The following is a 17493-nucleotide window of genomic DNA, read 5'->3' as shown; positions in this document are numbered from 1 at the left end:
CTTTCTTTGTAAGCAGCATGAATGGATTATCAAGTTTCATTCTCAAATCATCTGCAAGGCAGATTTATGCAGAGTCTTTGTATCTCTGAGCGAATTGGGGAATGTGAGTCTCTTGCTACACTGCGGCTGAGTATTCTTAGGGAAGGTGTATAAGCAGCCCAAGCCTAATTCCTGTGAGGGGTTTAGTTTATGACGTGCGACCCCCAGCTGGAGTAAGGAGCTGCCCCAGGCTCGGTGCGAGCCGCGCTGAGCCGGGGCGGCGCTGCCTGCCGGTGATGTAATGCGTGTGACCTGCCGCGCTGCTGGAGGTGCGGCCGGCTGCGTTTGTGCTTCCATTCTCCGGGGCGCGGCGGTCACCGGCTGGGAGAGCCGGGACGCTGCCTCAGGTGTGTCCCGGCCGCAGGTGTGCGTGTCCGTCCCTCGGGTGTGTCCGTCCGTCCCGGCGGCCGCCCCGGGCCGGTCCCGGCCGCGCTGGCGGGGCTCGGCCGGCAGGGGGCGCCCGCGAGCCGCGCGGGGCCCGCGCCGCCCCCGCCCGCACGTGGCGCGCGCCCCGCTGAAAAGCCGCGAGCGGCCCCGCGCCCGCCACTGGCGCCGGCAGCGCCCGCTCCGCTCCGGCCTCCGCTCATTCCCGCTCGGTCCCCTGCTCATTCCCGCTCTGCCCACCGCCATGGTGCGCGGCATCGGCACTTGGCATCCTCCCCTGCATCCCGCAGCCCGGGGGCGGCGGGTACCGTGAGAGCCACCGCGCATCCCTGGCGCTGCGGCGGGGACCGGGCGCACGCAGCTGGCGCTGACCTGTTGCAAGAGCCGGGCTTGTCTCGGGGATCTTTTGGTCTCGATCTTTTTTCTATTTTTTTTTTTTCTCCTTCTCGACGGGGGAAGTTTGCTCCCCAGCCTGTGGCCCGGCTTCCTCCACGCCCTTTCCTCCTCCTTTTCCTCCTTTTTTCCAGGATCCGCTGCCTGGGGCCAGAAGAGGTCTCCCTCGTTCCCCCCGGCCCAGCGCTGGAGCTGGGGGCACCCCGCGGGCTCCGGGCTCGCCCTTTCCCCCGGCGGCGGCGGCGGGGCGGCCCCGGGAGCGCGGGGAGGCTCCGCGAGTGCCCCGGGCTGCCGCGCCGCCACCATGTCCAAAGTGGCGGCGGAAAGTTGCGGAGCAGCCCCGGCCGAGGACTTGTCCAAGGTGTCGGACGAGGAGCTGCTCAAGTGGAGCAAGGAGGAGCTGATCCGCAGCCTCCGGCGCGCCGAGGCCGAGAAGATGAGCGCGATGCTGGACCACAGCAACCTCATCCGCGAGGTGAACCGCCGCCTCCAGCTCCACCTCGGCGAGATCCGCGGCTTGAAGGTAGCGGGGTGGGCAGGGTGGGAGCCGTGAAGTTTGAGCGGTGCCTCCCGCCGGGAGCGATCTCGTCAGGTGGATGGTCTGGGAGGAGCCGCTCCCAAGAAAAGTGCATGAGGAGCGGGGTGAAAAGCGTCTGATCCCGCTTAATAATCAAAGTATCCGGCTAAGGGATCACCAGCTATTAGGCAGGCGGTGGGGCACGGCTGGTTTATGCTCTGCCCCGGTATTTTTTGGGTAGATAAAAATGCTGAAGTCTTGTCAGCTTTGTGTTAGAGTTCCTTGGTTGTGAGTGAGGTTAAATGATCCTGCCTGAAGTGCCCAGAAATAAGGTTTCTGTAGCTCACGCTGTTTTCTGTCACTATTTCAGACAGACTTAGGCAGGCTGTAGGCTGCTGGAGAGAGCTGGTCGTTTCCAGGATGCAGTGCAGCCTGTGGCAGGGGATGGCAAACCCTTGGGCTCGGGTTTGGGATGGTCAGAACCAATCCCTAATTTACTGTCTGAAAAGACATCTGGTAACATAACATATCTCTGATCAAACCATTCTTAGCTGCGTGCTCCTGCAGGCTGCAGACAGAGGCAGAGCAAGTCTGTAGTGCTTTATCCACTCTTAATTTCACTCTCTTGTGGGTGAGGAGCTTAGTCCCTAATGCTCCCTTCCCACTTCTGAGGACTGGGAAGAAAGTGTTGTTATTTACAGAGCAATACCTTGCTTGTGGATTATAGACCTGGAAAGTTACCTTTGAGTAGGGAGAACTACAGAGCATTTTCTGGCTCATTGCTTTGAGAATTTTCAGGAAATTCCTTCAGCGAGGTGAGCTTGGAGGCAAGGAGAGAAGAGACAGAGATGCAGTGTGGGATTTTGAATTATTACAGGAAAGTGCATTAGAAGAGAGTTCTTCACTTGTACAATGGCTTTAAATGACAGAATTATTGAGAAAGTGTCTTTGATAATGGCATGGCATGAAATAAATAGCTCGTGGGGGAAGACAGTTCCTGCCTCCCAAGTTTTTGTGTTCTGCAAAGGATTTGTGTCCCTTTGGTGGTGTCTGAGGGTAAAAAAGACCCACCCATGGTGGTATTGAGTAAAACTGAAGCTCATATTTTAAATCTGGATTTCTGCATCTTCCAGATAACTGACCAAACACACTTCAGGTGGGTAGGACAGAGTCACAAATTCCTCTCTCAATTCCAAACTCCTTGAGTCTTGTTTGACTTCCTCCTTTTGTTCAGATGCCTCAGCTGGAACTTGCAGAAAGAATCTGGGAGAAGGAGATTTCTTGAGCCCTGTGTTGGTGTCTGGGAATCTCCCTCCTTTGTCCTGTGTGAAATAACTGCTCCATGAGTAAGAATGCCTGGCTGGATGGGAGTCTCCTGCTTCCTCACTGAGGAATTGTGCACTTCCACAACTCTTTTTTATTCTACTGTGGGATAATTTCAAACATGTTTCACTAGGTGAGGCTTTTAAGGACACCTTAAAGCATCATTGAGATTTTTTTTGCCATTATCAAGTACAGGTTGAAATTGTTAAAATTCCAGGTTATTTGAGGTAAAAATTGGACAAACACAGGCATTCATGCACCTAAATCTGATGGAGTCACAAAAGCTTCCTTTCCTTAGGAAACTTTACTGAAATGGTGTTTCCATAAGACTGACTTTTTAACAGCTTTGGCTAATCTCTGGCTGTAATGTCATTCATAAGGAATGGATATGTAGATGATGGGAGAAAGACAAATATGGTCACAAGTCCAAACTAGAAAGATAAAATGCTGGAAATGCTTTTATTCTGCTGTAGTAATGCCCTGAACATTTTTACTTCACAGCATTTGCTTCAGACTGTTCATCACTTAGGGAAGGGCATAGAATCCTGTACTTCATTTTGTTAAGGGTGAAAGAAAATCTATTTAAGCAGATTATTTCATTTCAGAGTGGTTGAAGCAGTCCTGGTTAAGTGACAACTGACAAGGCTTTTTATGCCAATCAGAAACAAAATCCAGCACACCCCTCTCTTTAAAAACTCACTAAAATGGTCATCTTTTTATGTGACTATGCTTTAGGGAGTCTAAATGTTAATAATTAATGATTTAAGAGAGATTACAATTTCTGATGTACCTTGCACTTTTATTTAGCAATAACTCGCAGGTGAATATTTCTCAGGGGAGCGAGATCATCATGAGAGCACTTACAATCTTTGCCCAATTTGGGAGCTAAATTACTCTGGTATTTAGCATGAAAATTAATTAAACACCTGAAACTTTTCTGCTGTATCGGAGATTAGAAATGAGCTCCAAGCTAAGGGAAGTTTTTGCTGGACAGCAGCTTTGTTTGCTCAAAGCACGGGGCATTTCCAACGTGCCAGCTCTGCACATGGGATTATTTATGCCTTACTGGAGTGCTCAAACACGAGTCTGCAGTAACAGTTTAACATCAATTCCTTTAGACACCCCTCTGCCATGATGATCTTTCTTTTCAAGGACATCAACCAGAAGCTGCAGGAAGATAACCAGGAGCTGAGGGACCTCTGCTGCTTCCTGGATGACGACCGGCAGAAGGGCAAGAGGGTGTCCCGCGAGTGGCAGCGCCTGGGCAGGTACAGCGCCAGCGTCATGCACAAGGAGGTGGCCCTGTACCTGCAGAAGCTGAAAGAGCTGGAAGTGAGGCAGGAAGAAGTGGTTAAGGAGAACCTGGAGCTGAAGGAGTTGTGTGTGTTGCTGGATGAGGAGAAGGGCGGAGGAGCAGGCAGCCGGAGCTCCATCGACAGCCAGATCAGCCTGTGCCAGCTGACGGCCGCCAGCGCCTACATCAGAGATGTGGGGGATGGCAGCAGCACCTCCAGCACGGGCAGCACTGACAGCCCAGACCATCACAAACACCACCCAAGCACCAGTCCAGAGCACCTGCAGAAACCTCGGGGGGAAGGGAGCCCTGAGCATCAGAAGCACAGGAGTATCAGCCCCGAGCACCTGCAGAAGCCCAGGGGTTCTGGCAGTCCTGATCACCACCTGAAAGGGCCGAGCCCTGAGCACCACAAAACCATTGTCAAAGTACCTGAACCACAAAAGCACAGCGGAAGCAGCCCAGAAACTATCCCAAAGCACGTTTTGAGTAGTAGCCCGGAACACTTTCAAAAGCAGAGGCCTGGGGGTAGCCCTGAGCACCAAAAGCACAGCGGGGGCAGCCCTGACCACCTGCAGAAGCACACGCCCAGTGGAAGTACAGAGCACCTGCACAAGGTGAGGGGTACGAGCCCAGAGCACCTCAAACAGCACTATGGAGGGAGCCCAGAGCACCTCAAACACCTCAGCGGAGGCAGCAGAGAAGGGACCCTCAGGAGACAAGTGACAGATGAGCTGTCCCCTCACCACAGGAGTTTGTACAACGGAATGAATGGTGGGTCAATGCTTGGAGCAAAAGCTCCCTTTGAAAATTGCTAAGGTAGTTTTGGTGTTATTGCAGCTATTTCTGCAGCAGGAATGATGTTTGGTGTGAAATGAAAGGCAGTGAGTCTGGCGTTACCATTATTCCTTTAGCAGATAATTTCATTGGAATACGTTTGTCCATCCAGCGGGTGTGGGGCAGATTAAAGAAGTAGGGCGAAAATACATTTTGAGTGTTGGTGTGGGGTATCAAGGAGAAGATCGCAGCCCAGACCCTGCTCTGTGGTTGGTAGATGTAAACTCTTTGTCCCCAGGTGCATTTGTGTTTGCATAAGACAGGAATTGCATTATGTTTCTTGTCCTGCTTGTATCTGAGTCAGCAGAGTGGAGGTGAGTGTCTCCAATTTCTTTCCACCTTCCTAATCTGCTTTGTCTGTAATTTTAAAGATTTTGAAGTTTCCTGTTTATTGATTGAAGGCTTCTTTTATCCTTATCCATAAACTTTGGAAAAGACCCCAGATAAGAGTAGGCTCAATAGAAATGAATCTGATAGCTCCTTTCAAAGCCTTGAGTTTGCATATTTTTAATCTTAACAAATTAAAAATTTAAGAAGATCAAGAAGGGGTTTCTTTACTGTTCTTGCTGCCTTTTAGAAAGGTTTCCAATGAACATGCCTAGTTTTAAGTGCAGTATATCCTGACTGATGGAAATAAATTATTTGTTTTAGGAGAGTCACAATGTAAGTATCTTGTTATTTTGAAAGCTACAAAGTTCAGCCATCCTACTCTGCTGTGGAAATCACTCATTTTAGACTTAGCACAATTCCTATAGCCTGCTACTTTTTATTTCTTCCACGTGCTTTGGGATGTTCTCATGAAGGCAATTAGTGTTCCAGTTGAAAACCCTTTTCTCAGACCTTTACACTTAGATTTGAAATTGAGCTCTACACAGAAAGTGTTGATTTTGCCTCAGCAAATTGTCTGTGGTGGAGCTCAAGTGTTTCCATTTCATGAGCAGCTGTGAAAGCTGTGTAGGCATCAGTGGAAGTGGCCACTTGTTGGATGTGCTGTGAGATGGGTGCTGTCCCCAACACAGGTCACACTTGGCAGTGACCTGTTGGGATTAACTTGCACAATGCCTTCAGTTAGCCCCTCTCTGCAGGGGCAAATCCACATTGATTTCAGTGAAATGTGTGTTTTTGACAGGGCTGACCAACCCCAGCATGGTAAGTGTAGAGACTCCTGTTTCTAAAGACTTGGAAAGGATTAAAAAGGTGAGTGTGTGACAAATATGTGAAGATGTGCAATACAGAAGTTATTCAAGGTGGTCTTACACAACTTCCATTAAATGCTATATTTTTCTCCATTCAGATTTTTGGGTTTACAATTGACCTTCTGTAAGTAGCACAGAATGTGGAACCAGATTTCTAAAAATGACTTGTTTCTTGCACCCATGAGTTCATCAGTCCACCACAGTTTATGCAGGAAGGTGATCCAAGGTTTTAAGTATTTATTTTTAAAACTCACAGGGGGAGGAAGATATGGGGTTTCTGCTACCAGCACTGTAGGCTTTCTGTTTGTTTTTAGGATTTTTCCCCCAAGTAGCCTTGTTAAGAACCACATTCCTAGCAGTGCAGTGAAAGCAGTCGTTACTTTACTCCTGAGCTGACTGGCATCCATTGTGCAGCATATTTCAGCTGTCAAAAGGTTGGACTCAGGCCACAAGGGGCTGGAGAGGGCAGCTGCTGCTCTGGGAGGCTCTTTATTGACTTTAATCAGAGCTTTGCCTGCCCTGGGCTTTATAGAAGCACTTCTACAGAGAAGTCCTCTTTGGTTTGACAACTCCTCTCACCAGAAAGTTGTCAAACCTCTCTTCTTTTATATTTATATAATTTGCTGCAAGCTTGAGGTTTAATTCTGACATCTGTCTGACCTTGATCAAACTTGGTAAGACTCTTGACAGCTCTGCTGTGAAGAAAAGGCTTTAAACTTCAGGGAAATACTTGGTCTTCACAGCAAGGCTGAGTCCTTCTGGGTGTTTTGTGTTCTGATTTTGTCAGCTACTGTAAAGTTGTGGGGAAGTGGTAGAAGTGCTGCTCATTATAAATTGTTATTGTTGTGAAAATAATGTGTAAATGTGAATTTGGATGTTCTGTGTGTACCTGACCCTGCCAGCTGAGAGTAGGCAATAAAAATCCTGGGCTTGTTGTAAGCAATGCCGAAATTGTGACAATGGGAGTTGGGAAATGGCCTGGAAACCTGGCCCCAAACTCTGCTGAGCAGCACAAAAGGACAATATTTGATAATGATCCCAAAGCCATGCTGTACATACAATATTATATCACATTGGTGCCATCCAGTTTGCTTTCAAATCTGGAGGATCTGTAGCTGACAGATGTTTGCACATCTGTGTCATGAGTTTGCACAAGTTCTAAACTTATTGTAGTTCTTGTGGGCTGTCATGTGAGCAGCAAGAGTGAAGTGCTGGTGATAAACAGCAGAGACAAACGTGTTTTGATATTTAAAGGAGTAAAATAAAATATTTAACTGCATAGTCAGAGTTTACCAGAGTCAGTACAAGCCTGTCCCATCTTCCTTGCTCTGAGCTGGGCCCTGAATCATGTCTGAGAGGAGAAATTATTCCTCTGCATGTCAGACCTCATTCCAAAAGTGCTGTACTCTCTACCTGGAGCTGCTGCTCCGAATTGGGAGCATGTCTGGGAGCAGCCTGGCTATTCCTGGAGAAATGGGAGTTTGCAGCAGCTCCCATTTAGCTGGATTTGCAGTGCTGTGAGCACAGGGAAGCAGTGGATCCCACAGGGGGTGTGACCTCCCCAGAGCTGGGGCTGTAGGTGAAGGTGTGGGGTGGAGCAGAGGGTTTGCAGGTGGCTCCCAGAGTGGGGCTGCAGTGTGACATTGCAGTGCCATCAGCAATGTGCTGTGTGCAGCTGGAGCTGCTTTGCAGGGTGTGTTTATGCATTAATCATTGGCCTTCATGCATGTTTTAAGCTATGGGGGAAGTTACCTCAGCCTCTCGCTCACAGGCACAGCTGGAGGAATAAAGGATGAGGTGATAACATTTCCTTTCATAATTCTTCTCATCTTCTATGCTCAAAGGTTTGATCTTGGTATTTTTTCTTGTATGACATGTCAGCTTTCATTTATAAGATTTATAAGGCTTTAAAAATACCCTCTGCTTCATGGTTCTCCTACATATTTTCCTGAAATGAGTGTCCTTAGACTTTGGAGTGACAGAAAATGGGAGAGCAAAATTTGGCCTGGTGCCTGTTAATTGAAAACACATGTATTTAATTCTAGAGGTTTTAACCAAACAAAACATTATAATCTTTTGCTGTAATCACACCTAAATGTTCTGGGTAATGAGAACAGAAGTATTTGGGATGGAAAGATTGCTGAAATGAGATGAGAAGATACCAGCAGTAAAAACATTTTGAGAAGAGAGCATTAATAGACCCTAGAAGAACACTTGACAGTTCAGCTCTGACACAGATATCTGGGTGTAAGTGCCTCTATAAATTGATCTGCTTTCAGCATTTGCAGTCTGAGTGTTGGTTTTTTCATCTAAGTGATTTATTTTCAACTTTCTATTTTAAGAAGTCCTTTGTTTTACTCTGAGCTTTGACTTTTGTGTGAAAGGAAGGATCCAAAGGCTTTCATGTGTGCTTCTTGCTTCCTGCTGAGGTTATTAATGAAGAGAAGTCAAAGTGCTGACTAACACCTCCTGTACTGCTGGAGGTGTGAGGGCTCTTACAGAACAGATGCAGCATCACCTCTCCTTGAGCAAAGGTGTTTGCAGGCTAAACAGAAACTCAGCATAAATTTTGGACACTTTCTCTTATAAATGCATTTGTGAGGAGGAAAATTAAATTAGAAAACACTGCACTGAGTAAAAAGGGGAAACTGCAGTGTGACTCCAGAGAGAAAAAACTCCTAACAATGTTGCTGAGTGAAGTGATACCCTCTCTGTGCAAACAGCTCCCCTTGGCTGGCTCAAGAGTGGCATGATGTCATGTTTCCATGTGTGTTTTCTTACACTTCATGTTTCTTCAAGTTGAAATGCAAATAATCTGCCTGTCATCAATGGCACTGCACACACTCTGGCTGTGATTTGAGCTGTCCTGGTGGCACCCAGCACTGCACAGCTGGAGCCTGGGGCAGCATTGCTCACCGTGCAGAGTGAAACCAAAGGCCACCAGGATCAGTAGAATTTTTTCTTGTGATGTCATGTTTATTTTGGGTATTTAATTTAGAAGTGTGGAGCTCTGAAGCTTTGTCAATCAGAATCTTTCAATTGAGCTCTGTAGGTTTGATGTCAGACTTGTAAATTAGTTCTGGCTGTTACACACTGTAAGAGAACTGGGGCATGAGTTGTGAATATGGATGTGACTACAGCATGCTGCATTCATTACCCAACTCATTTTTTTGGGGGAGTGATTTATCATGTTGAAAATGTGTTTTGTAGTATGAAAACAATGAACCTGCTAGAAAGCCACGTTGTAGGACTTTTGGGAGAGGTTTACAATTCCATGTCCTTAACTTCCCTGACATAACTCCTTTAGATGTGAATGTTTTAGTGTGCAGTGGATCATCCTTGCAGCAAACTCTGGCTGTGTCAATGGCAGATTGAGCCTCTCCTTATGGAGAGTGGCCTGGTGTGGTGGTGTTTACAGGGCTCTGAGCATGAGGGAAGAGACAAGGATCTGACTCCATGTTTCAGAAGGCTTGATTTATTATTTTATGATATCTATTATATTAAACTATACTAAAAGAATAGAAGAAAGGATTTCATCAGAAGGCCAGCTAAGAATAGAAAAGGAAGGAGAATGATAACAAAGGCTTGTGTCTCGGACTCTGTCCGAGCCAGCTGACTGTGATTGGCCATTAATTAGAAACAACCACACGAGACCAATCCCAGATGCACCTGTTGCATTCCACAGCAGCAGATAATCAATGTTTACATTTTGCTCCTGAGGCCTCCCGGCTTCTCAGGAGGAAAAATCCTAAGGAAAGGATTTTTCAGAAAATATCGTGGCTACAGCCTGGTTTCACACGTTGTCTGGATGTTCAGCACTGATTCCTGCCCAGCTCAGAGGCTGATCCGAGGCGCTGGGGGCAGGGCTTGCTGCAGTGGGACTGAGAACACCCCAGCACCTTCTGGGAAATCACTGCTTCCAAGTTTTATTGGCTTCTCCTTTCTCCCTGAGGGTGCATATCCTGGTGGTTGTGTTTTGCAGTGAGGACTTAATGCTAATTCGGCCGTTCTTGGATGGAACAGAGGCATTCCCTTCAGCCATGTCCAGCGTACCTGGGCTCTCTGGGAGCAGGGTCCCTGTTGGTCTGTGCTGCCCGGGATTTGGGCGCTGCTCCCGTGCGGGGCCTCCTGCAGCCCCGGAGCGGTGCCCGTCTCTGCCCAGCGGGACGGAGGGAGGAGCCGCGCTGGCTCCGTGACTGGGGACGTGTGGCCATCCCGTGTCTGGAGTGTCCCCTGGAATGTCCCTGGCCCCGGGAGGGACGGGCAGCTGATCCATCCCAGCGCCGGGAGTGATCATGTCCCCACTTTGCGAGCCAGCCCTGCTCCCACCCCCTGGCTGTGGTGGTGGTACACCTGCCATGGAGCTGGCATATTCATCTTCTGTTTTCTTTATTTCGTTGGGCGTTTCTGAGAAACAATGTATTTTCTGAGTGGTGAGTGGGAGTTTGTTTTGCTGTGTACAGGAAACAGCAGAGAAGCTTATTTATTTTTCATGGAGAGTGGGTCAAGGTGTGAGCCACTTGCCTTTACCTCAGAGAGCTCGTCAGGAGTTTGCAGGCTATTGGTGCTGTCTGCCTGAAATAAGTGGGCACATCTGTGTGTTATTCTATTCTTTTAGTGCCAGAATGGCAAATCCTCACATTAAAGCCTTGTCTGAGCCCTTGCATAGAGAGAGTGCCCTTAACCTGAGCTCAGGACCTCATGTATCAGTTCTTCACACAGCTTTTGGAGTTAGTGCCATAAGTTTAGAAAAATAAAATATGGGTTTAGAAATATTAGTGATTGAATTGTAAAATTCTCTGAACTATGGCACTTACAATACAGTCAGTATATTACAGTAATTTTTGGTGAGTGATGCTTGTTTAATACATTCAACCTTGTAGTGTGTATTATACTTGCCAGTCAGAATGTCCTGTCTCTTCTGTTCACCTATTCAATGTTTTTTATTTGTTTATTTTTAAGTTTTATTATGAAGTTAACAGTGGAGGGCTGTGCAGGGCTTGGAGCTGAATGGGTTAAGAGTTAGGGAAGAGCTGGCAGGCAGAGTAGTGTGGGGTTCACATTTTGTACTGCCACACACACAAAGTGCAGGGATGTTGACAGGAGTAAGGGACAGCAAGGCATTCCAAATTACAGGGTATTTAATGAGCTCTAATAAAGCCTTGTGTTCATAAGAAAATGACTGGCAATGAAAATTCATTGGCTTCTGAGCTGATAATGTCTTTGTAAGTTATGTCTTAATTAGTAAACTGAAGCACAGCTTATCTTGGGTCATATTGTCATGTGCAGAGATATATAGTTACTGAGGGAGCACTGAGAATCATCTTCAAGTCATGATCTTGATGTAAATCTTGTCTGCCTGGGCTTCTTCACTGGTTCAAGGGTGGCCTCTGTGAGGAGAATCAGCAAGGACTGAAACAGAGCTTTCAATTTTGCTGCTTGCATAAAGCAGTGCAGTAATTGTTGGAGAGGGAAGGAGTTATACAAGTATAACGTGGGGGGTGAAGGGCATCAACTAAAATTGCCTTTGGAAAAAGAAGCAGTAATGATTTTACTCTGCTTATTTAGTGGACTTGTACATTTATTTTAAAGTGTTTTTAATTCTGCAAGGCACACAGAGGAGGGCCAGGATTGTAATCTGTGTCCATGAGCATTTGGTATGCAGCATAGAAGTGTGTGCAAATTTATTGATTGTGAATGGGAAAGCTGCTATCTTGAGCTAGGCTGTCTTAAAAGATGAACAGTTCTGTGAAGGCTGTGAATAACAAATAGTCTCAGTGCTACTCCTCATTTCTGCTATCAAATTTGGGCATATTTGCATTGTTTTTGTAACATTCATGGGGAGTGAAGAAGGCAGCAGCTCTGGACTGTGTAGCTCAGCAAGGACATGCTTCTTCTACCCTGTATTTTTTATTTGCATAATTCATGTGAACTTTAGTGGTTTGTAAAAGTCCTTATAATGAATGGAGTGGTTATTTGGACCAGTGAAACAGCAGTTCAGGCACTGTCAAGAGTAAAAGATGTGTCATAGCTGGAAAAGCACAGTGAGCCATGTGGCAGCCACAGTATGGAATGTCTCCTAAAGATCTCCTCCATTTTGGTACTTCCTCAAGGTTGCACAAATTATTCCAGAGCCTTTATGCCTGTAATATTAAACACCTCTGATCTGATCAGTGGTGAGATAGCTCCTTCAAATGTTTGACCTCAAATCTCACCAGATTTCTTTCAGTGCATCTCCCTAAGCTCCTGTGAGCTGTGAAAATTTGCCTTGATCAACATTGGAGCCTGTACCTGTGACTTGGATTCAAAGGAAAATGTCAGTGCTTGCTACCAAGGGTGCAAGGCTGATTCATCACTCTGTGATAAGCTCCATTTAGGCCAAGTGCAGCTGGAGAAAAGCATTGATTCCTGACCCACATCCCCTCTTGGCTCCTGAGCCTGTCTTTGGTTTACAGTGAACCAACTTTAGTGATGTTCAAAATCCATCTGATGACTTCTGTGGTCAGCAAACGTTGCTGAGGACATTAAGATGAGCCTCTAAAAATAGCGTTGGGTTATGAGAAACAAAAAGAACATTCCACTGGAGGCAGATGAATATATCAAGCACAACCACATGACTGCTGTGAGGCAGAACCTGCACATTGACTCAGATCCTTCCAAGGATTTCAGCCCTTCACTCCTTGCACTGAAATGGGATGCCCAGACAGAACATGATGCTTAAACATCCCTGCTCATGCAGTGCTCTGAATGAAGTCACTTGTCTGTCACTGTCATTCACCTTGTTTGTTTGGGTCCATTTTAGAAATCTCTGTAACCTGAAGTTAAATTTTGAATTTTAGGTTTTTGCAGTGTCACTAAGTCCAGAAAGAAAACATGACAAAGCATTGCAGCAATGATCTTTTCCTAACCAGCTCTCCAACCACTGAGACCAAAGGCTCTTCAGTGTTCACTGAGCAGCAGAAGTCACCAAATCTGTCTCCTCCAGGTACAGGTGCTGAGAACCCTTTGATTCATTCCTGCTGTTGGAATTTGATGCCTGGCCTGTCCTCCAGCCAACACTGCTGAGGGCTGCATTGGGACCACTCACAACCACAGCATGTGCACATATTTTGGAGAAAAGATCCTGAGTTTTTACTGAAACAAATCCTAATTTCAGTGTGAAGACTTTGGGATTTTATGTGTTTTAGCTTCTCCATGAACATAATCAAATGCTGACGTTTTTTTTTTTTTTTCACTTTTGAGTGGACTGCAATGTCCCATTCAGCCTGAATTCCTGCATTGGTCAAGAGAATGGAAGTGACTGATCAGACTGCCTTGGAAGCACAGATCCCAGAGTTTTGTGCTCTCAAGCCACTCCATCATCCTGGATTTGTCAAGAATGAGTAGAGCAGTGTTGATGCCTTGTATTGATTGCAATATTGCAAGCACAGCCAGTTGTATCCATGGAATCCTGAAAAGGTGCCTGTGGAACTCCAAAAGGAGATGTAGCACAAAGGGCTGGCATGACCCACTTTGTACAGCAATGCAAATTCCAGTGTATTTACTGATCAGCTGCCCCCTGAAGTGTGTCCTTCAGGCACTGAGCAGCTTATTCTATTCTACTTTTCCTGTTTTGTGGCGTTTTTATTTTATTCATTTTTCTTAATTAAGAAAACCTGACGGTTAATTCCAGTGTCACTTTGGAAAATGGATATTAGGAGGATTGCTGAAGAATGTTTGAATGAGAAACAATTTCTTTTGGTGTTGAGAGCAAAATACTGCTGAATTTATCACTGCAAAGATCTGTAGTTGGGATGTAGCAAACCTTGGCTGTGTCTGCTTTGTGCTCAGTAGAGCTGCACTTAGCACATGTATTTTTAAGTCAGTTGATGTTAGATATTAATCCTGCATGTCACTTTAGGATTTTTGAATATTCCTTGTCCTTGTTGCAGGGGAAACATGATTTTGACTGCAAAGATGCAGTTAGGTGATGCTTTTTCTCAAATTTAACACTTTAAGTACTTCTAATACCTTCCCAGTTTTGTTAGATTTTGATTTATTTATTTGTGCAGTGCTGCTCAGAAACCCGTAATGATGGACAGGAAGCAAAGAGGCTCTGGAAAATCTTGGGCAAGAATCTGTAGTGAAAGATAAAAGTTACTGGTAGGTTTTTATTCCCTGGAATGAGAAAAATCCAGATAGTATTTGCATTTTGGTTATTGGGAAATGCTGTTCCCCAGGGAAGCAGGAGCACTTTGATGCCAGACCCTGAAGCTCTCTGGTCTGTCAGGTGTCAGGAGAGTTGGCTGCTGCCTCAGCCAGCTGCTTGATTTGCACCTCAGCTCATGGAGCTGCTGGTATGGGGCCCAAGTGCCCAATCTGTGCAAGCAGACATGGTTGCATGGCTGGGAATGGTTTTTGGGAGAGTTCAGCTTCTAACCGAGGGCTTGGCCAGTCTGTGGAGAACCAGGGGTGGATGAGATTGTAGAGCTTGGCTTGGCATGGTGCTGGTTTGCCCCCTGTGGGTCTGTCCATGCCCAGCTCCATCTGTGTTTATTCTCCATGCCTGGAGAATTGCTCTGAATTGCTCTGATAGCCTTTAGCCCAGCTGATGGGTTTGCTGACCATGGGGAGTTGTGGGATTTTGGGGAGAGCTCATCAGACATGGGGGTAATCAGACCTTGCACCCCTTTTTGCTCTGGTTTTGTGGACTTGTGTTTTCATGTATGTGTTGTGCAGAAAACTTCTCCCTCTGAACACAAAGCCAAATGCTGAAAAGCCCAAACCCAAGTGTATGGCAGATCTGAAAGGTAGCAGAAGAAATATTCAGTGACATCTATTTTCACAGGTTCACAGCTTATTCTGAGTTGGAAGGGACCCACAAAGTTCATTGAGTCCAACTCTTTAAGTGTAGAAATTGGACCCACAGCCTTGGTGTTATGTGCTGAATTCACCATCAGAGGGAAAGATGATGTAACATATTGGTCATCAGATTAATGACATTTATGCCTCTTCTGGAAATGGCCTTTGCAGTATGTCTGTCCTTTTCAGGCCCAAAATTCTGCTCTGGTTTGTGCTGCAGAAGCTTTCTGAGTTCCATGGAGTTCTGTGAGCATCTGAAAGGTCCAGAGCAAGTCTGTGACTCCTGGGGTACCCAGGGCAGAGGAGGACATTGCTGTTTTCCTTTGCTCCCTGCTCGCTGTGCAAAGCCATTGTCAAGTCCTGTCCTTGCTCAACTTTTAAACAGGAGTTTGAGCCTGCAGAGGTTCTGGGAGCAGAGTTGTGTGAGTGAGGAGAGAAGGCAGCTCTGCCCAGAGAGCTTGGCTGGATGAACTCACAGAGTGTGGCCCTGGAGAGCTCCTGTGTGTGGGCTGGGGCAGCAGTGATGTGTGGAACATTGATTTACGTGTGAGAACGCTCCCCTGGTGGCAGCCCAGCCAGAAAAAATGTCTTTATGGAGGTGAGACCTTGATGTGTATGGAGAGCTGTGGGTGTGCAGTTACCCTGAGGAAATGTTACACCTGTCAGTAGTGCCTGGTTCTGCTTGCAGCTCTTACCAATACTTCTGGAAACAATTTAACAACCACAGAAATATTGTCATCACCTGTGTGTTAGGAACCATGAGCTAAACAAAAGACAAGACAGGATTAATCAGCCACCAATTAGTGCAGGTTTCCTGAGGTTTTGCTGCTGATTATGCCATTGCATCATGTCAGTTTTCTAACAGCTTTATTCTTAGATTAATCTGTTCTCAGCATGGTGTAGAAACTGGGGCTGAAGTTACTCACATGCCTAGAAAACACCTTGATGAACAATGAGCTCGAGACAAACATTTTCAATGTGTTTCCTTTCAAAATCAACTTTTAAGGCAATGCTTCCTTCCTGAATTTCCTGAACTGGGCTAGTGGGAAACAAAGCTATTTTTAATTCTCTTTTGTGTGTGCAGCATTCCTGTTAGAAGCCATTAATCTACCTTTTGCATTTACAGGGCTGCTTAAAGATGTCTTGGCACACAAAGTGATTTACAATGGATCCCCACCTGAAGGGCTGTGATAGCTTTTCTGGAGGAAAGCTCTGTTTTCTGTCCTGTTCCTCATGGCCTGTTTTTACTCTTACAGTGTTTGTGTGGCTGTAGTTGTTTTGATCTGGGAAATGAAGGTGCTGGTACCACCAGAGGCGTGGGCAGTGCTCTGCTGTGGATTTCAGGCTGCTAACTGGTAAAATCCAGAGGAGCATTTGTCTTCCATCAGAATAAAATTTGAAAATGAACATTCTTGAGCTTAGAACAAGAGAGAACACAGTATTTTGGCAAGATGGTCATCTGGCCCTCAGCATCCATCAACAGTGTGGCATATTGTGAGTGTGCCAGGGAGGGGGAAGTGGTGCTTAGCAGAAATAAATCTGCACGGCGAGGCTCTGGCTGAACATCTGTGCCTTGGCAGATGTGGAAGGGAGGAGCTCGGGGTTCGGAGCTGTTCTGGCTGCCTGCCGGCAGATCTGCTCTGGCAGGTAGGTGGCTGCTGCTCTCTGTCAAACTCTGCGGGCTGAAATGTTTGCTTCAAGTCCTGCGGAGCCGGGGCTGCCTTCAAGGGAGCGCTGGGGAAAGGTTCTGCTTGCTGCCAAAAGCTGGAGCTGTCCTGGGCGAGGTCACTGCAGCAGGGGCACTTCAGCAAGGGATTCACCCCGCCCAGGGCTCGGGGCCGGCTCCGGAGCTCCCCAGCATGGGGTCTGCCATCCCGGGGTGACAGCCCGGACATTCCCGGGGTTTGCCATCCCGGGGTGACAGCCCGGACATTCCCGGGGTTTGCCATGCCGGGGTGACAGCCCGGACATTCCCGGTGTTGGGAGCCGGGGTTTGCCATCCCGGGGTGACAGCTCGGACATTCCCGGTGCTGGGAGCCGGGGTTTGCCATCCCGGGGTGACAGCCCGGACATTCCCGGCGCTGGGAGCTGTGCTGACAGGACACAGCACCGATCCTGCCCGGAGCACAAAGTTCCTGCAGTTCCAGCCGCTCCCGGCCGTGCCAGGCCAGCCCTAAATGGCCCCTCTCAGCCAAAATGTGCTCCGAGTGCAGGCCAAGGTTTCAGAGCTGGGCAGAGGTTACAGAGACATTAATACGGCTCCTATTCTCATCTGCAATTGAATTGGAATTGCAATTCAATTACAAACCAGAGCAAACACCCGGTTGTGTGTCCTGAGCGTGATTTAGCAACCTGTTAGTCTTTTAATTGCTCTGATTATTTGGTACTTGAAATAAGTGTGTATTTTTAAAATCTCGTGGCAGTAACTTCTGGAAAAAGTCATTGCTTTTCATTTTGCAGGCGTTTTGTCTTTCATGCTGAAGTAAAGGAACATATGGTGCTACTTCTGAGGTAGCACTTGTTTAAATATCTTTCCTTGTAAAATTTTCTGCAGAGCCATATAATTTTCTCCTGTAAAAATATTCCTACTGTGTTTAACTGGTTTTACAGCTACTTAATGGGATTATCATGTTTTTATAATTGCAAACATTTCATGGATGTGGGTCAAG

The 17493-nt window shown here is 46.8% G+C and overlaps 1 protein-coding gene across 3 annotated transcripts in view; it reads left to right on the top strand.

Annotated features, from left to right (window-relative positions):
• CCDC85A (coiled-coil domain containing 85A) overlaps positions 1-17493 on the top strand; it is a 162556-nt gene that overhangs the window by 92731 nt on the left and 52332 nt on the right. For 2 of the 3 annotated variants that reach the window (XM_058801736.1, XM_058801735.1), the window contains exons 3-4: positions 951-1339; positions 3809-4724. In XM_058801736.1, the coding sequence (XP_058657719.1) occupies positions 1121-1339; positions 3809-4724 (1135 nt within the window). In that variant the 5' untranslated portion in view covers positions 951-1120. Of the gene's footprint in view, positions 1-950; positions 1340-3808; positions 4725-5025; positions 5102-5916; positions 5985-15950; positions 16001-17493 lie in introns of those variants that run through there. The other variant, XM_058801738.1, reaches the window with a different exon arrangement.

Source organism: Ammospiza caudacuta, chromosome 3, assembly GCF_027887145.1.
Source record: "Ammospiza caudacuta isolate bAmmCau1 chromosome 3, bAmmCau1.pri, whole genome shotgun sequence".
Lineage (NCBI taxonomy): Eukaryota > Metazoa > Chordata > Aves > Passeriformes > Passerellidae > Ammospiza > Ammospiza caudacuta.
The sequence above is the reverse complement of the archived record's forward strand: the minus strand, read 5'-3'. Positions and strand labels throughout refer to the sequence as shown.